We start from the raw sequence: 19,170 nt of genomic DNA on the forward strand, positions 1-19,170 counted from the left end.
CTCACTCTTAGGGAAGTTTAAATAAAAAAAATTGGGAGAAAGTGTTTCCTGGAGACAGACTGGGAGGTAAAGGCTGAGAGGGCCTGAGTGAAGACAGAAGTAAAGAAACCAAGGCCAAGAAAAAGACAGCAGCCCAGAAAGGTTCCATAGGTCTGCCAGAGATGCAGGGCGCTGTACAAAGATGGAGATATAAGCAGAGAAAGTGAGAGATACGGAGAAATAAACAGATGTGGAGACTGGGAAATCACAAGTACTACCACTTAGTGCTGCTGCTGCTGCTGCTGAGTCGCTTCAGTCATGTCCAACTCTGTGAGACCCCATAGACAATTGCCCACTAGGCTCCTCTGTCCCTGGAATTCTCCAGGCAAGAACACTGGAGTGGTTGCCATTTCCTTCTCCAATGCATGAAAGTGAAAAGTGAAAGTGAAGTCAGTCGTGTCCGACTCTTAGCGACCCCATGGACTACAGCCTTCCAGGCTCCTCTGCCATGGGATTTTCCAGGCAAGAGTACTGGAGTGGGTTGCCATTGCCTTCTCTGACCTAGTGCTTCCTATTCACACACGGGTCCAAATGCCTCATTTAAATCTTCCTATGGGGCAAAGCCAGGTGGCGCTAGTGGTAAAGAACCTGTCTGCTAACGCAGAAGACATAAGAGAGGTGGGTTCCATCCCTGAGTGAGGAAGATCCCTTGGAGGCAGGCATGGCAACCTACTCCAGAATTGTTGACTGGAGAATCTCATGGACAGAGGAGCCTGGCAGGCTATAGTCCATAGGGTCCCGAGGACTTGGACGCTACTGAAGTGACTTAGCACACAAATACCTGGCACAGAGCAATTTTGTTATACATTGTTTTAAATAAGGTAGGCTTTTATTTAGTTTACTATTTTTGGCTGCACTGGGTCTTTGTTGCTGCACACAGGCTTTCTCTAGTTGCTGTGAACTGGGGGAGGGGCTAGTCTAGCTGGGGTGCACAGATTCCTCATTGCAGTGGCTTCTCTTGTTGTGGAGCATGGGCTCTAGGGTGTGCAGACTTCGCCAGTTATGACACAGGGGCTTAGTTGCCCCTCAGTATGTGGTATCTTTTCAGAGTAGGGATCAAACTCATGTTCTTCATTGGCAGGCGGATTCTTAACCACTGGACCACTGGGGAAGTGCTATTATATATTTTTACAGCAAAACTGAGGTTGCTCAGAGAGGTGAAGTGACTGCCCAAGATCACAGTCAGAAATGAGCAGAGCTAGGTGCAGAAAGCAGATCTTCTGGCTCCCACCCCGCTCTTTGAAATCTTATGAGTCAGAGACACAGAGGAAAGTAGAGAGATAACAAGGACTGAGACCTGGGGAGGTAAAGAGAATAGAAGATAGAGACAAAGAAAGAAAAAAAAACAATGACCAGAGAAAGACAGACAGAAGGGCAATTAATGGGGAAGTGAGGCACTGGAAGGCTCAAACTCTCACTCATTTCTCATCCCTCTCACTGAATTATCTCTTTGTCTTGCAATTCCTCCCTTTGGGGTGGATAGCAGTCCCAGGCATGGGGCCTCCCAAACTGGGACTGGATTTGACAAGCTGACAATCCTGCTGACAGTAGCTTTTCTCAAAGAGCAGGCATCTCAAGCTTCACTGAGCTGGAGGTAGACAGAATGAGGCTGGCCCCCCAGCCAGGGGCAGAGGTGACGTGGGAGGCCCTTCCCTGAGTGGAGTTTCCCAAGGTCATTCAGAAGTTGGGACAGCTTTGCTGAGTACGGGGCCAGCTAGAGGGAGGCTTATAGGCAGTCCCCACATGGGGCGGCGGCTCCCTAATCCCCATGCTGTTCCCACCCCAAGCCGAGTCTGCCCCAAGGCCCAGGCAGGGATGCAGAGGTAGAGGGGGAAAAGGAGATTCACAGGTCCTAAGAAAGAAAGATGGAGAGACAGCAAAGAGAAACACATGGTGAAGAAAAAGAGACAGGAAGAGACAGAGAGATACATAGAGTGAGATCCTGAAAATCAAAGACTGGGAGTGAGAGAGACAGAGGAGGAGAAAGAGAGGAATTGAGAAATGGGGAGAGACAGGTGTCCAAAGAGATGGAAGACAAGGAGACGGTAAAGCCAAGATGGAAATTAAGAGAGGCACAGAGCTGAAGAAAGGCAGCGATCTGAGAGGACAAAAAGAGAACTGGAGAGAAACCTCAAGAGATGAAATAGAGACAAGGCGGGAAGAAAGACATTTACAAGGATTCAGCCAAAGACAGAGACAGAGAAACAGAGTCTGAATTAGAGAGAGACAGAGAGAAAAAGGCACAGAAACAGGGATGATACAAAGCCATGCCTTCATTCAACAAACATTTACTGGGTGCCCACCATGTGCTGGGCACTATTTTAGGTGCTGGGGATACAGAAGTGAACAAAACAAAACGCCTGCTCTTGAAAAGAGCTTGAAAGGAACTTTCCTGGTGGCCTAGCAGTTAAGACTTCACCTTCCAATGCAGAGGGTGTGGGTTCGATTCTTGGTCAGGAAGCTAAGACCCCACATATCTTGTGGCCAAAAAACCAAAACATGAAACAGAAACGGACTTCCCTGGTGGACCAGCAGTTAAGAATCCACCTGCCAGCAGCGGGGACATGGGTTTGATCCCTGGTCCTCGAAGATCCCACATGCTGCGGAGCAACTAAACCCATGCATCAAAACTACTTAGCCTGCGCTCTAGATTCTGCACACAGCAACAATAGAAGCCACCAGCACTAGACAATAGCCTCTGTTCTCTGTAACTAGAGAAAACCTGCGTGCAGCAATGAAGACCCAGTGCAGCCAAAAAAAAAATTAAGTTAAAAAAAAACCCAAAACACCCAGAAGCAATAGTGCAACAAATCCAGTAAAAAACCTCTTAAAAATAGCCCGAGAAAGAGGATCCATATGAGAATCTGGGAGGGAAGTTGGAGGGTGGAGTCCAGGAGGGCACACTTGCTGCAACCCTGCAGTCTGAAGGGTCAGCACCTCTAAGCAGAGCCCTGCCCCTAAACCTCTGCCATTCACCAGACAGGGAAAGGTTGACAGGTAGGGAGATGTGGTACACAAACAGGCAGGGAGATGGGGAAGCAGAGACAGAGGGAAATTAAAGTAAAGACAAAGTAAAAGAGGCTCAGGGAGAGAAAAAGACGGACATTGAAAAGAGCACACCAGAGAGAAAATTTGTTTTCAGACACAAACAGAGGCAGACCCTGAAAGTAAAACAGAGAGAAAAGGGAAGAGAGAGAAAGAGACGAATAGAGAAACAGAGGGATTGAAAGTGAGAGACACTTCCAAAGGCAAGCCCAGGCCTGGACTCTGCAGTGTCCCCCCATCATCACCCTGGGTCTGGGCCCTGTGCCAGGCACCTGGCAGAAGCCTGGGTCCAGCAGGGCAGGGTGGGCGGGAGGGTGGGCCGCATTCCTGAACAGTCTGTTCCAAGTACAGACTCAGCCACATCCCCCACCCCTGGCCCATCCAGGCCTGGGTCTGCCCCACCCCAACCTACCCCAGCCCACACTCCCAGGGCCAGCCGGAATGAGGGCAAGTTTATCTGCCATCGTGGTCTGGCCTCAGGTGGAGGTGCCCACTGAAGGACCTGGGGAACTGGAGACCAGGGGTGTAGCAGCAAGGGTATAGGACATTTGGGGCATCTCGGAGCCAGAACATTGGGAACAGAGATGGAGGAGTTCAGGACAGGGCCTAAGTATGAGATTCAGGGGGATCAACTGTGGGAAGGTACCCAGGAGTCATAGGATAGGCATGGAAGTGGCAGGCTGAGTGGCACTAGGGGGCTCCTAGTGAGCATCTAGAAGACAGGTACAGCATACAAGGCTCCAAGAGTAATGAGTGTGGAATTGACAAGGGCTAAGGTGTTGAGTCCTTAGGTAACACAGCCATGGAGCACAGGTGCCGGAGTCCAGCTCCAGCAGCCAGGGAATCAGCCTGAAGGGGTGAGCAGTGTCGGTGGACAATGATGCAGCCTCTGACTCGAGGTACAGGACTACATGTTTATTTAAGCCTCAGGTTTTCTTTTATACTTTGACAAAAGCATTAGGTCAAAGGTTTGACATTTTTAGTTTTCCCCAGATTTATTGTCTCCAGAAATCATTGTTGCCCTACAGAGTTCCTGCTTCAGCATTCTCTCAGAATCAGCTTTACTATGTTATCTACTTCCTCTTATGTGTCTTATACTTAACTTGTGATTACATTGTAACTCATGTTACATTCCTCAGTTTATTTTTTTATCTTTCTAAATCCTGTTTGCCCCTAGCATCTTAAGATCACTATCTCCTAAAAAGGCTTCTAGCTATTCTTAATTCTTCCTAAACCCTAAGCTCAGCAAACATCTTTTGCCATAAATATTTCCCTCACAAACAGGTCTCAGATAACAATCCTTCCCATGGCCTCAAGCTGCGGCCTACGTGCTCATCCTGGAACATTCTTTGTAAAGATCCTTGAACAAATGTCAATGGTTACTTTATATTTTCTGGGCACAACTGCAGAAGGCTTTGTGCTTTCTCATGCTTCTCTCAAGAACAATAAGCACCTTAACATTTTTTCCAGCCAACTCAACCGAAGAAAGGAGAGAGCAAGTCAGAATCACAAGGCCTAACTCCTTCATCCTGGGACTGTACCTGCGGGATGAGGAGAGGGGGTTGGGACCATGCCTCCATTTTGTCACTAATGCCTAATGCAGCTCCCGACACACAGGAGTGCCAGGCTAATGCACACATCACTAGGGGTGTTTTATGAAGTTTATTCAGGAATCAGAAGTACAAGGTACAGGACTTCCCTGGTAGTCCAGTGATTAAGAATCCGACTACCAATGCAGAGGGCACAGGTTCGATCCCTGGTGCAGGAAGATCCCACATGCCACGGGGCAACTACCTTTGAGTTGCAACTACTAGAGCCTGGGCACCCTAGGGCCTATGCTCTGCAGCAAGAGAAGCCACTGCAATGAGAAGCCCTTGCACTGCAACTAGAGAGTAGCCTCTGCTTGCCACAACTAGAGAGAGTCCACTAGTAGCGACAAAGACCCAGTGCAGCCAATTAATTTTTTTTTTTTTAAGTATAAGGTCCAGCATTCATGGACCCAGAGGTGTCCAGGGGATATAGGAATGCACAACTACAGGACAAGATGGACCCAAAGGTACTATGGAGGGTGTACCTGTTGATTTGGTGTGCTGACATGAAAATGCTAGTGCATTAAGACTACCAAATAAGACAGGCTGAGGCAGGCACACACGTGCGCACACACATGCACACACACGTGCACGTGTGCACACACACACACACACAAAGCCAGGAGAAGCCAAGCACACCAGTGACATGGAAAAGAACTGGGTTGACAAATTACAGAATGAGAGGCTGGCAGGTGCCCACTCCTCCACACTCAGTCTCCACCCTTGCTCCACCCAAGACCCCAGGGGAATAAAACAGAAGAAATGAGGAGGTGCGGGCATCGAGGATCAGGGCATGATGGTCTCTGGCCTTACAGCGCTGTCATTGCTGGTCCTGCTACTGGCACTAGCCAGGTGGGGTTAGGGTGCACGCAGCACTCCGAGGCAGGGAGCCCTACCTCCTAGGCCTGCTCTGCTCCCGCTGCTGGGGAACTTGCTGCAGTTAAGAGTTTGGACGCCTGGGCTGTGCACTCATGGAGGCAGCCCCGAGTGGGTGGGGGTTAGAATTCAGAATTCTGCATTTCTGGAAGTGGGGCTGGGGGCTGGAATTCTTAGCTCCCTGAATGAAGACAGAGCTGAGGGCTCAGACCCGGCGAGTCCTGAGAGAGGCTGAAGGGGCTAGAGTCCTGCTTCCTGGGGAAGGAGGAGACGGGGTGGGAAGGTAGATCTAGAGGGAAAATGGGCAGTGGGCCTGAGCTCCTGGTTCAAGGCGGAGTCTTGCTGCCACACGCCAACCCTTACTCCCGGGTCCTGAGGGAGGGGGAGCCTACGGCAGGCCACAGAGAGGTCTGTTTTGGCTCAAGGCGGTGGGGAAAGGGGGGCGGGTCCTGAGGACCCAGACACCTAGTTCTGAGGGGGCAGGGGGCTGGGGACCTGAACTTCTAGATTTTGACGGAAGGCGGAGGGGCTGGACTCCTGGATCCGAAGGAGAAGGAAGCTGGGGTCTCGGCGGCGGAGGGGTCAGGAGCCCAGACTGGGGCCCGCTGACCACCGGCTCCGTGTAGCTCTCTGGCCGCTGGGGTCCGGTGTTCACGGTGTGGCTAGGCACGCGCCCTGCAGTGGTGCTGTGCCGCTACGCAGCGCTGCGGGACGCACTGGTGCTGCAAGCGAATGCCTTCTCTGGCCGCAGGCCATGGCAATCTTCGAACGCATCACAGGCGGAAATGGTGAGGCCCAGGGGTGGGCGGCGGGGGTGGGGGCGGGGGGGAGCGGCGGAAGAGCGGCCGGGAATATCCAGTCGGCGAGAAAAAGCTGGATCGGAGAAATGGGGCGGGGCCTCCTAGAGTCAAGGCTAATGAGAGGTTGGGGCGGAGCTACATTGTAGGGGTCAAATGGGAGTAGGGGGACTGGTTCCTTGTGCAGCCCCTAGAAGAGCCAGAGTCAAAGCCAAACAGAGCATGCACTGGTCAGGGGACAGGACCAGCAGAGGCAGGGTCAATGTGTGGATAGGGCCGAGAAGGCTGGAGTGGTGGCATCCAAAAGATCTGGAACAGAAGCAGAGCGAAGAGTTGCGAGAAAGTCGGCTCCATCGCGGGAAGCTTCTGGGATGGGGCGTGGCCAACTTATCACCCCACCCCTTCTCTTCCCAACGCCCCCCCACAACTCCCCCAAGGCATAGCGTTTTCTGAAGGGCCGCGCTGGCCGACGCTGCGCCGTTTTGCACTTGGAGCACCTAAGGAGTTTGGCTTGGGTACGCGTACCGTCGAAGAGCGTGTCCTGGAAGAGGCGGCTTGTCTGCTTGGTGAATTTCAAGCCACTGGATATACGGCCTGGAAAAAGAGAGGGACCAATGTGGGCGTGGACGCTGGTCAAGAAAGGACCCAGTGAAGGCGTTTGGGTGGAACGAAGCCAGTAACCCAAGAGCTGGGTGGGATCTGAACCACCCAGCGTATGACCTTGTCATGTTCCCACCTCTAGGAGTCCCATTCAACCCCCGGCGGCTACTGGATAGTGCTGTATCTAATGTTATCTGCTCCGTGGTCTTTGGGAACCACTATGGCTATGAGGACATGGAGTTCCCGAGGCTCCTGGACCTTTTCAATTACAACTTTCGCATCATGAGCTCCAGGTGGGGTGAGGTGAGAGGGTCGTGTGCCCAGTCTATGCCAAACCCGAGTGCGTGGATCATTAGAATGGAGCAGTCTTAGAACGTTGGAATGGAAGTTTCACAACTTATAACATCGCAGTCCTGGTCCAGACCCCCCAAAGGGAATTAATGGTCTTGTTCAAGGTCCTGATTTCCTGTCCCCCCAGATGTACATTTTCCCCTCCCTCCTGAACGGGCTCCCGGGCCCACACCACTGAATATTCCGAAACTTCACTTCGGGTCTTCATCTCTCAGCAAATCCAGCTGCACCAGCAGACGCGGCAGCCCGGGAAGCCCCACTATTTCATCCATAGCTTCCTGGATCAAATAGATAAGGTACAGGGCCCTGCCACCCTAAATTCTAGCCCTGCCGCCCACCAGCAGGCGCCTGGCACGCAGCAGCACCCATCTTCAGTACCCACAGGAACAGAGAACCCAGAGAGCCATTTCCAGGCAGAGACGTTGGTGATGACAATGCATAATCTCTTCTTTGGTGGTACAGAGATCACAGGCACCACCCTGCGCTATGGACTCCTCATTCTGCTCAAATACCCAGAGATGGCATGTCTGCGAGCTGGAGAGCAAGGGATGAGGAGATTGGGGTTTGGGGTCGGCTGGAGGCTGCGGTATGCACAGTTCACATCTCCGGTATCCCCAAAGTGCAGGCTGAGCTGGATGGCGTGGCTGGCCGAATGCGTGCCCCAACCCTGGAGGACTGAGAGCACCCGCCCTGCACCAACACTGTGCTGCACGACATCCAGCGTTTCATCAGTATGTTGCCCTTTGGGCTCCCACGTGCTCTCACCTGCAACACTACTTCCTGCCTAAGGTGCCCATTGAGTCTGGGGATCCTGCACAGGAACGGGGAAGGCCTATCAGCGGGTCTGAGCATTCACTGCTGATGCACAAAGGATTCCTTGCGTTGGCTTCTAACTGGGGTCTTTTTTGAGTAACCTTGGCACATCACCCCAGGGCACCTTTGTGATTCCTCTGCTTGTGTCTACACACTGGGTCCCCACCCAATTCAAGAACCCAGAATGCTTAAACCCCACCAACTTCCTAATGACCAGGGTGAGTTGCACAGCAACAACGCCTTCATGCCCTTTGCCCTAGGTCTGGGCTGGGCAGGGAGGAGACCAGTCAGGACATACCCTGGCATGCATGGGTTTCTCACTCCATACCCGTGTCCCCAGGAAAGCGGATGTGCCTGGGTGCAGGCCTGGCCCCAACCGAGATCTTCCTCACCTCCATTCTACTGTGGTTCTTCCTGCTCCCTGTGGGGAGCCACTCCGACACAGACCTCACCCCGCAGTGCACTGGCCCGGGCAACGTGCCCCCAGCCTTCCAGCTCCGCCTCGTGGCCCGCTGAAGGCAGATTCAGCTCAGCTCACTGGCTCTCAGAACTCCTTACCCTCTTCGGTCAATAAAAGCCTGAACTGCAGATGGAGGACTCTTTTCAAAAAGAGGGAGCAAGAGAGTCAGCTATATGCAGCTCTGAGGTAAACTTTTATTTCTTGGCTGATAGGACTTGCACACCCATGCTCCTCCCAGCACCTTTATCCTGCCCAAGCAGTGGCAGCCTAGTCCAAAAGGTGCCATGATGACAGGGGTTGGGGAGTCACTTCACATTCCAGGCTGGAGGTGTGGGGGACTTGGGGATATTCCCCCACAAACCTTTGCCAGCAAGAGGCCATGACTCACCCCAACCCCAGATCCTGCGTCCTGGCGGGAGGTGGCGATGCCTCCTTCCAGCTCTCCAAACCTGAGAGGGGCATGACCAGACAGGGCAGGACACAGGCCCCCAGCTCCAGTAACGGAAGGCCCCAACACTGGCTCCTGTCCAGGACACAACCCCCGTCCCCATCCCAGGGCAGTAGAGGTCTCTCCTCCTCCTTGGTTCTCAGCAATGGACGGAGCCCTCCACACCAGGCAGGACGGAGGCAAGGTCAGAAGCAGTGGTGGTGGCGGGGAAGGAGCAGGCACCGAGACGGGCAGCACCGGGGCCCAGGGCTCTCCTGAAGCCAGGGCAAGCTGTCTGTGCATGCAGCTCTGGGACTGGCCACTAGGTGGGTGTAGTCGGCTGTGACACGGGCACTTGGACACCTTTCTGTCCTGATGCTGGGGAGGAAGAGGGACAGGGGATTGAGTCATCGGGAAGGAACAGAGGCCAAGGGAAACTGGGAAGATTGGGAGAGTATCAGAAGAGAGGGGCTCATGCTGGGGACACCAGGTGAGTCAACTGTCTAGGGAAGGCAGGCAAAGATGGGGAAAAACGAGCTGCAAGGTTCAGTGACTTGAGATTCATCAAGAGATGATGAGGTTCATCAGAGACTGATGAGACAGCTTGAGGCCTAAAGAAGTACATGCAACAGGAAGGACTTAAGAGGCGGGTCACCATTTGGGAAGCAGGTACCTAGCTGATATTTGTCTTTGGCTGCTGCTCGCTCCTTGGCATCAAAATACCAGACAGTGATGGCGTACCTGGGGACGAGAGCAGCCCCAGAGGGCCATTAGAGATCACAGTTAATCCCACCCACTATCTCCACCCCCTCAGCCGCCCCGCCCCCCGCCCCGCCCTCCGTCTTGGCATCCCGTCACTTCCTAGTCACTCCAGGGGTCTGACAAGACTGCTAATGCAGGCAGAGTAGGTGGTCACATTCCCAGAAATATGGATCCTACCTGGTGGCATAGGCTGGTTTCACCTCATGGGGGTTCCGCCGATCAGACCAGAAAATGAGCAGCCGGTCGAAGAGGGGCTCAATGTTGGCTACCACGGGCCGGCCCTCAGGGAATATCTGCAGCAGGCCGCCATGCACCTGAGGGCGGGCCAGAGGATGAGGCAGGAGGCTGGCCAGCACTGCCTGGAACCCCACCTCCCCTTGCAGAGCCAACCCACAAGGGCCCGCCAGGGGGCATAGTAACTGCATGTATCACTCCCTCCCACCACTCAGACTCTGAAAATGAATGACAACCCAGGGTCTGCATCACCATGGAAACGGGCAGGAAGCTACTAAAGACGACAGGAAATGGGGCGGGGGAAGTGCTCCTTAGGCTGGGGGCTGGGCAGACTGCACCATTACCCAACACCAGGAGTCACCACCACACAGCTGGAAGGAGGTGCCATTTCCAGGAAGGGCCCCTAAAAGATTACAACGCCCCCCAGTGGGTTGAGAAGAGGACCAGGACCATACGAGCAGCTGGGCGGGGAGAGGAAAAGCCTCTGGGTGAACGCCGCCCCAGCCCACCATCCTACCTTGACGTCCCAGTTCTGATTCAGGTAATAGATACAGGTGATGCAGCGCCCATCGCCATGGGGATTGTCCACGTGTCTCACGTACCCCAGCCCGTTTCCTGGGTAACATGCCACCATGGCCTGGCAGAGATGGAGACAGGGTTTACTGCGGCGAGCAGGCAGGGACTTTTGAGCAAGCCAGCCATTACCTCCTCTTTCTCACCTCTTTCAGCCCCTCACCTCTCCTCAAGGGTCCTGGGGGCTCCAAGGGTTCCAGCACCCATACGTTCCTTTTTAACCAAGCCTCTATCCACAAGAAACCTCAGCTCCTGGCCCCAAGAGCCCACTTCCCACACACACGAGGCACACAAAGACTGAAGGCAAAAGAAGGGGGCACAGAGTTTGAGATGGTTAGATAACACTACTGACTTGATGGACATGAATTTGAGCAAACTCGAGACAGTGAAGAACAGAGAAGCCTGGCATGCTGCAGTCCACGGGGTCACAAAGGGTCGGACACAACTTGGCAACTGAACAGCATATACATGCCCAGAGTGTGGAACCAAGACGCAGCTCAGTGACTGAGGGTTTGGTTTTTTAAAAGATAACCCCGATCCCAAACTCAAACATTTCAGTAGAATAAAACCAATTTAAATGTTACTTAAACATTTTGTGGTATACAGGGATGTGGCCTCAAAGCCCCACATGAGTTCTCTCCCAGAGCTGTAGAGTTGGAATGACCTGGGACACTGATGCCCAGGCCCACCTCAGAGGTTCTGATGTACTTGGCCTCAGGTGCAGCCTGGAATTTTTAAAGGTTCCCAGGTAACTCTAATTTGCACAATGTTGAGAAGCACTGATCGTAACGGCAAAGAGTATCTGCTAGATACAGTCTCCTACACATGTGAACAGTACCAAAACCTGTAACATGACTAGAACCTGAGATCTAATCAGTTCCAAGGATAACCTGTCAAGTAGCCCTGGACAGTCTCATCATCTGCTACTGCTGCTAAGTCACTTTGGGCCTCAAATGCCTCATCCATCTCATCTGTCAAACGGGGATAACAAACAGCTCCTGTTCACAGCAGTAGCATGAACCCCTCCGAGAATATGACTTTGGGGCTCCTGACCCCCACAGACCTAAGAGTTAGGCCTCATCCCAGGCCATGGTTTCTATATGGAGAGGTCTAGCCACCGGGTTCCCCTTTCTCTCCTTGACTGCTGCTGCTGCCCAAGCCAGCCCTAACCCTGCTGAGCTCTGGGCCTGGCCACTCCAGGCCTGTACGCACAAAATGACAGGTATGGTGTGAGGGAAAGGCCCAGTGTTCCCACAGAGCTATCCCCTGGGTTCACTGGTCTCACTGAGGCCTCAAGAGCTGTGATGCTGGGCAGGGGACTGGGCTGAACTCTTGTTTCAGGCTCCTCATCCCTGAATTGGAGTGTAACTACTTCATAGCTTGCTGAATGAGACATAAATGTCTGGGAAAGCACCCGGGATGGTGCCTGACACGAGTTAAAGCACAGGCTGAAATGTGAAAGGTCCCTGTCCTGTCCTCTGCCCACAGCCACTGGGAAGGCTGACAAGGTCAATAAGGGAGCACTGGCATGAAGCTCCCCGTCTGGGGACCCTCTGTATTGACCCCTCCACCCACAGTGATGCCAGGACAGACTCCGCTGGCCCCTGCTCCTCATAATGCTCAGCTACACCTGGGGGCCATGGCCATCTGCCACAGCCCTGAGGTAAACATTCCCAATCGAAAAGATCGGCACCTGCTGCCAAAACCAGGAGGCTTGCCAGGCACTCCATGGCAGGCCAGGCTGACTCAACCCCTCGGCCTCCTCCCAGCTTATTATTCCCCGGGGCTCACCCCAGCGCGGAGAGTAAGCTGCTCTGTGTTAAACGTGTGCACCTGGCCCACCACAGCACCTGCCCCAGGCAAGAGGCCAGGACAACTGCCACCACCATGGCTACCCAGTGGGGCACCTCTCTCTCTGGCAACATGAGGGCAAGGTCCTGGCCCCCACAGCCCCAGGTTCCAAAGGACTTTCTTTGCACCGCTCACTCCCTGCAGACAGGTCAGTGCTCCAAGCAACTACTTCACCGCGACGAAAGGATCCCTGGCTGTGGCCAGAATGGGGGGTGGCCTGAACCAGTGAGTCACTGATTAGGGACAGGCAAGCCCTCCCCAGTGAGAATCCAAGCCGAGAATTTGCCAGTTTTGTTTGAGGATGGGGTGAGCAAAGGGGTCCAGGGCTGAAACCTCTTCCCCCACATACCATCCCCACACAGCTGCCAGAGACCCTTTACTGCCCCTCACCACAGCTCAAATCCCTTCAAGTTCCTCACTGCATCCCCAGAGAACACAAATTCCTGACCACAGCCTCCAAGGCCACCAGCCTCCCCAACCACCTCTGGCCTCGCAGTCCTCCTGCCTCTTCCCTGAGCAGGCTGAGCTCACCCCCGGGCTTCTGCACCTGCCAGGAACACTCTTCCACCGGTCCCCCTTGGCAGTCAGGTCTCGGGACCTGGAGGCCTCTAACTGAAGGCACCTGGGCCCACTTCCCCTGCCGTCCCCCTCAAAGTGAAATCAGCACAGGCACTTGTTTACCCAGCACTGGCCCCCACGGCCAGGCCAGGCTCCCTAGGGCCAAGAAGGGAGCTGCTGACTGAAAGCACTCTTCTTCTGGGTCTCCGGGCCTCCATGTGTCCTGCCCATGCCTCCTCACAGGACCTCCCACCGTGCAGGCAGGGACACACACTGTAGTCTTTCATGAAGCAGGACTCCTGTGTCAGGCTAGACACAGAGACAGGCCCTTTAAGGCCCCACTCTTCCCCCCACAGATACTCACCTGGGAGTGGGGGGTGGGGTAAGCATCCTCTGGCCTGAGAAGCATCTACTTCCCACTCCCACAAGGGAAAGGGACAGCAAGCAGAGTAATAAGCAAACGTGTTCTTTACACTTCCATCTCCGGGAAGGGGCTGCTAGGATAACGGACAGCTAGAAGCAACATGCCAAGAGCCCCACAAAGCACACACACACAGTACCCACCCACCCACCCCAAGTCAGAATCCCAGGACTGAGCCAACAGCAGCAGGCCCCACCTCCAAACTGGTCTTAAAGGGGCCTCCCCGGGACCCCTATAGTAGTCCTTGAAGCCAGTGCAAATCCAATTCCCTCCCACCTGCCGGTCAGCTGAGCAGAAGAACCAGGGAGGAGGAAGGCAGAGGAACACAGGGGGCGAGTTCAGGAAGCACAGAGGCAGGCGTGATTGGCCACAGCCACACTGTGACCTGAGCCCCACCACCACTGTGGCCACCCCGCATCTCAGCACCCCACCCCATCTTACTCTGGAGCCTGGGGCAGAACCCAGATATTGCCCTGTGAAGGTGAGGAAGCTGAAGTTGCTGTCTCACTGGGGCAGGGGAGGGTCAGAGAGGAACTCCAGTGATTGGGCTGGCTCCTCCCCTCCCTTCTCAGTCCAGCCAGGCTTGTTCTTACCTCCTAGGGCTAAAAAAGTCTCAACCCCCAGCCACCCACCCCCTCCAGGGCCGTTTCCAACCACATCCAAGGCACCAAAGGAGAGGAGATTCACGTATTCTCCTTTCCCTCCTAAAATGGCCATAGACTAGCTAGGCAGTTAACCTGGTTTTGCTATCCTGTAATAAGTAAACTGAGGTTCAGAGAAGTATCCCGCCTTGGGCTATTTTGTTCTTGTGGTCTCCCCCTAACCTCCCTCCTGTAAGGATGGGTGACCCTGGGGAGAATGTGCTGGTCACACTGTGGCTAGGGAGATTCCCACTGACCTCCTGCCCCTGAAGGGCCGCCTCTGACTCTCCACTACCAAGGTAACAGGAGGCAGAGCAAAGTGGGACAAATTCCAGCTGGGGTGGGGAGGCCAGCATGGCTTCAGCCTGGGGGGAGCCCTGGTCCCTAAGCCAGTTTCTGCCTGAGAGGAAAGCAGCAGAGGCAGAACCCAAGATGGGATCTGAGGGAGGAGGGTGGGGACACCAGGAGCACAGCCTCATGCCTGCAGGGCAGAATACAGCCGTGCCGTCAGCCAGGCATCGCTGGTGCAGGGCAGCGGGCACTCCCTACAGGGCCTTGTCCAACCACCACCACACCATGAACTCCAGGCCAGGGCCCTCACACCCTTCCATGAAAGACAATTCATGTGTTGGCAGGCTGAAAGGTCCTATGGACTATTGTCTTGTGCCGGGCTCCTGACCCCAGATTCCTGAATGGGCAGCTGGAGGCCCAGAAGGCCCTGATGACTGCCCATAAACTCCAATCAAATGAGCGTTTTTCTTAAGACAGGGTTTGGTTTCGAGCAGATTTAAAGAAAAAAAAAAAAAAAAACTACTACTCTAAAACAAAAAAAGGGGATCAAGAGAAGACCCAAAGGCAGAAGATCCAGTAAACAGACTAGAGCCAGACAGGGATGAAGTGAGGGACGGACAGAACAGAGATGGAGGACACGGGCTAGGATGGGGCAGGATGGGCGAGATGGGGTCGTGACCTCCACCTGAGCCAGCGCACGGCCACCCCGGGAAGCCGGCGTGAGGCAGACGTCACAGTATGGCATACAGGGTGCAGGGCAGCCCAGCACCAGGCATGGTGGGCATCTTCCCTCAGCCTGGCATGGGCCTCACCACTGCCACCTACCCCTCCCAGTTCTCCTACCTGGGAGACAGACTAGACAGACAAGACACGCACAGTGGACAGGATGGACTAGATACACTTGGATGGATGAAAAAATAAGGGAACAGGAAGAACACAAGATGGGCAGACAGACGGAGACACAAACCTTGCCCACTTGCTCTAAGGCCCATGAACAGACATCACGAGGCTGCTGACCCCACGAGGGCTCAGACACAGATGCGGGGCTACGAATGGCGACACCTCTCTTTAGGTTCTTTGAGAGGATCCCCGGCAAGGTCAAGAATCCCGGTGACTATGGGCCAAACCCACAGCTTGCAGGTGCACAAACTAAGGCCCACAGGGCACAAGAGCCCACAGTGAGCTCTGACACTCTCTGCACCAGGGCTGCCTAAACCCTTTTGTGACCCCAGAAGCCTGTCCCCAAACCCACTGATGCTCAGAACAACAGGCGTCCAAGTGCCTGGGGGGGCCCCGTCCCACCACTCCTCACAGCAGGTCTCTGCGGCCTCACCTTGGTGCGCCCATTGATGACGTAGCTGCCCAGCCTCCCAGCACAGTGGCGGATAACGGCATCCACGTGGGCCATGAGGGCACCGATGCTTTGGCAGCCTGGCTCATGGCCTTCCACCCAAGCAATCTGGTCCCCACGGATGCTGCGTGGCGGGATAGCCCGCTGGCTCACAAGCTGCCCGTCTCGCAGGCGCCCGCCCCGCTTCAGGGCCTCTACCTCCGCCAGCACTTGGCCACCCAGGGCCGCCCCCAGAAAGCTGTCCTTGACGCAGATGCCATAGTACCGCATGCAGGGCACAATGTAGTCCAGGGCCAGGCGCTCGGGCGCCGCGGGCAGCACCTCCTCCCTCAGCCCGGCGCTGGCCTCACTGCTGCCACTGCTGCAGCCCTCCCCCTCCGCCTCCTGGTTCTCCTGCCTGGCCCAGGGCCGCTTGCTAGGTGCAGGGGCATCCCCACCATCCTCTGCCCATTTCCGTTTGGGGGCCTCAGGCCGGGCGCCCTGGGCTGCCAGCCGCTGGCACCCCTTGGTGACCAGTGCCGCAGCACCCTCACTCTGCAGCGGCCGCAGCTCGCCGCCATCCTGCCCACCGAAGCCCTCCCGCAGGGGGCTGCCTGTGGCGGAAGTAGCTGTGGCTCTGGGAGTCCCACTCCCTGCCGAGGCCTCAGTGGGCGCTCCTGGACGGTGGTAGGACAGCAGGGGACAGGGCAGGTAACTCTCCACCCCCATCCTGGCCCGGCTAGGCTCCAAGGGCTCTGACACCGAACCCGGCAACTGAGGGAGAGCCTGACTCAAGGGCTGGGGCTGGCACGGGCTGTCCATGGCAGCAGTGTCTTCATCCCCCGGGCGTGGAGGGCACGGCCCAGGCCCATGGTGCCACCCTCCTCCACCTCCTCCTCCTCCACTTGATGCAGCCGGGGGCCGGGGCGGCTGGGCCTGGCGTGGGGCAGGATGAGGCAGGGCAGGTGGCAGAGGCTTTTCTCTCGCCCTGGGGGTGCTCGCTGGTCCCCAAGTCCTCTGCTGTCCCTAGGGGCTTGGGAAAGGACCTGTCACAGTGGCTGGAGAGAAAAAAAAGGAAGGTGAGAAGAGCTACACAGGCAAGTGCACTAGAGGGGAGTGGGGGCAGTAGGGGCAGTAGAGAGCAAGACAGACTTAGCTACAAAGACCCCAAAACCTGAGGTCATGGCGGGAGGGGGGGTGGGGGCGGCGGGGACTCTGGGACTTGCGGGGAGTCACGAAAAGACAAGGGGCAATAAGCGGGACAGCTGGAGAAGTGAGGCTGGGTAGGTGACCCACAGCCAAAGGACTGCAGTGGGGGCTACGGGTGAAATACATCCTCACACCCAGACCCACAAACAAAAAAGAAGTAAAGGAAGAGACTCTTAGTAGAAAAGGATGGCCGAGTGAGAACTCGAAGATAGTAACAAACGGGGAGGACTGGGGGGAGGGGGGCGGATCAGCCTGGAAAACACAGAAGGAAGGGGGGGTCTACAGACAGTGGAAACTGGTGGCGGTCGGGGCGGGGGCGGAATCCCGAACAGAAAAATAATAGAGCGAAGAAGAGGAGAGAGAGTGGGCCTGACACAGCCGGGCAGAACCAGGTGGAGGGGTCGACCCGAGCCCAACAGGAGGAAAGCCCGTTAGGGGCTGACACACACCCAGACGGAAGGGAGGTCCTGAGACGGACAGACGGAAGGGAGCCGTGGGAGCAGGGTCCACGGCGACAGAGGGAAGGGTGGAGGAGGGTTCACGCACTCGGGGACAGGACGAGGCGGGGAAAAAGAGCCGCCCTCCCCAGTCCCTCCGGTGCGGGCCCTGAGGCCCCTCGGGGCGCAGCAGGACACGAAGGCAAGGCCTAGGGACTGCTGGGACCCCGTGTCCCCTCCCCTCCCCACCCGCTACGCCCGACGCGCGCTCCCGGCTCCCACCCCAACACCCCCAACGGCCGGCGCTCGACGTGCTCGGCGCGCGCTCCCTCCCCCACGCCCCACCCCCACATCCCCTCCCCTCCCCTCCCGTCCCCTCCCCTCCCCTCCCCGGGGTCGCGGCGCAACGCCACGGAGTGCCAGGCGCGCGCCCCGACACCGCGCCCGGCTCGCGCCGGCGCCCGACTTCCAACTCCTTATCCGCCTCGTTCCCTTCCCTTCGCGGGCTCTCCTCACCGAGCTTTTTCCTCCGGCCCCGGCGCCGCCGTTTGTGCCAGCCGCCCTGCGCCGCACAGCGCGCCATACCCCGCCCCCACCACCCGCGACGCCCCGCCCCCGCCTCGCCCGGTGGACACGTGACCGCGTCCGGGCGGAGATGAACAGGCGCAGGCGCGAGCGGCGCGGGGCGGGGCGACGGAGTTCGGAACACCCTCTCCCAGGAGAAAAGGGGAAAGAAATGGATCCGACGGTGACGCCGGGCTTCTTGCGCCCTCCGCCCCGCCCCTTTTGTGCGAGAGGAGGAACGCAGTTAGGAAGGGCCGGATAGGGCTGGGGTTGGGGGGGCTCGTATACGACACCAAGCGAGTGGGAGGGGCATGTAAATTAGCCTATTTACATAGACCGGCCCGTCTCCTTGGAGCAGAGAACGCTGCGGGAGGATGAGCAGTGGAGTCTAGGAGTGGCATGTATATCATGGATGTTATTAACATGGACAGCCCCGCCTTCTCACAGCCCAAGATTAGGACAGAAAAGCGTCTGGGCAAATAGTTGGGAAATGTATGTAAATTTCTCGACAGCAAGTAATTTACATAGGGACATTTTATAAAGAAGAAAAAAGCGCAACGTCCTTGAGAGAAGGGAGAGAGGACTAGAAGGGATGTGGAGGTTCTGACCCGCTCTGCCCTGCCTCTTCGGGACAACTGTGTGGAGTCCGAATAAAACCAGCTAGGAAAGCTAGAGAAGACACTGGCATGACTATCTCAAGAGTCTTTTGAACAGTCTGGACGACCTGACCTAGGGGGATAAAATGCAGATGAGGTCATTTAAAATGCCCCGCCCCCTCCACCAGCCCCAGGCAGAGCAGGGACTCGGGCCTCCCTTGAGGACGGTTTAAGGCCAGCCTGGGGGAGGGAGAGCCATTGGGAGTGTCCTCAGTGGGTTGCACCAGTCCCTGGCAGAGCCGGTGCGGGTGTCAGCGGTCCACCTGGACACAGGAGGTAACACACTGATGTTAAGTATGCATGGGGGTTAGGGTAGTACAGAAGCCCACACAGTCTTCAGGGGCACACACAGGGTTCATGGTCACACACAGGTGTGTCAATAGAGCCAAATACACACCAAAACACACACAGATCTCAGGGGCATATATGCACAGTCAAGCACTAACTAGACACTGCCTCAGACTTTCAGGCATCAGAAATGCATAAGTATCACCCACTGAGCAGACCCAGGGCTCACCCACAGGCCTGAATTCTCATTCCCTAGCCTCAGTGTCCCAAACAACATCACCCTTGTAGACACAATCACCAAGGGCACAGAGCACTCACAAGCAAAGCGTCACACACACAAACAGCACTCATTCCTACA

General features: G+C 55.8%; 1 protein-coding gene across 3 annotated transcripts; it reads right to left on the reverse strand.

Moving 5' to 3' along the window:
• Nucleotides 1-8,742: 8,742 nt before the first annotated feature.
• EGLN2 (egl-9 family hypoxia inducible factor 2) lies at nucleotides 8,743-17,921 on the reverse strand. Of its 3 annotated transcripts, none has more exons than XM_040252774.1 (6): nucleotides 17,821-17,921; nucleotides 15,662-16,716; nucleotides 10,511-10,630; nucleotides 9,937-10,073; nucleotides 9,671-9,738; nucleotides 8,743-9,375 (listed from the first exon to the last, which is right to left on the reverse strand). In XM_040252774.1, the coding sequence occupies exons 2-6, from the start codon at nucleotides 16,478-16,480 to the stop codon at nucleotides 9,320-9,322; spliced, it is 1,200 nt and encodes a 399-aa protein (XP_040108708.1). In that variant the 5' UTR covers nucleotides 16,481-16,716; nucleotides 17,821-17,921; the 3' UTR covers nucleotides 8,743-9,319. The 3 variants fall into 3 exon arrangements, with proteins under 3 accessions (XP_040108708.1, XP_040108709.1, XP_040108710.1); XM_040252775.1 differs by lacking the exon at nucleotides 17,821-17,921 and adding an exon at nucleotides 17,317-17,607; XM_040252776.1 differs by lacking the exons at nucleotides 8,743-9,375; nucleotides 9,671-9,738 and having other exon boundaries at nucleotides 9,933-10,073; nucleotides 17,821-17,909.
• Nucleotides 17,922-19,170: the final 1,249 nt, after the last annotated feature.

The sequence above is a fragment of the Oryx dammah genome, unplaced genomic scaffold (assembly GCF_014754425.2).
Source record: "Oryx dammah isolate SB20612 unplaced genomic scaffold, SCBI_Odam_1.1 HiC_scaffold_13, whole genome shotgun sequence".
Taxonomy (NCBI): Eukaryota; Metazoa; Chordata; class Mammalia; order Artiodactyla; family Bovidae; genus Oryx; species Oryx dammah.

What these genes read in the sequence shown, in the direction of transcription:
- EGLN2 (XM_040252774.1), bottom strand. Translation starts at nt 16,480, where the DNA reads ATGGACAGCCCGTGCCAGCCCCAGCCCTTGAGTCAGGCTCTCCCTCAG. An exon ending in ATCAGAACTGGGACGTCAAG is followed by an intron (nt 10,074 to 10,510) that starts GTAGGATGGTGG and finishes GCCCGCCCTCAG; the next exon opens with GTGCATGGCGGCCTGCTGCA. An exon ending in AAACCAGCCTATGCCACCAG is followed by an intron (nt 9,739 to 9,936) that starts GTAGGATCCATA and finishes TCTCGTCCCCAG; the next exon opens with GTACGCCATCACTGTCTGGT.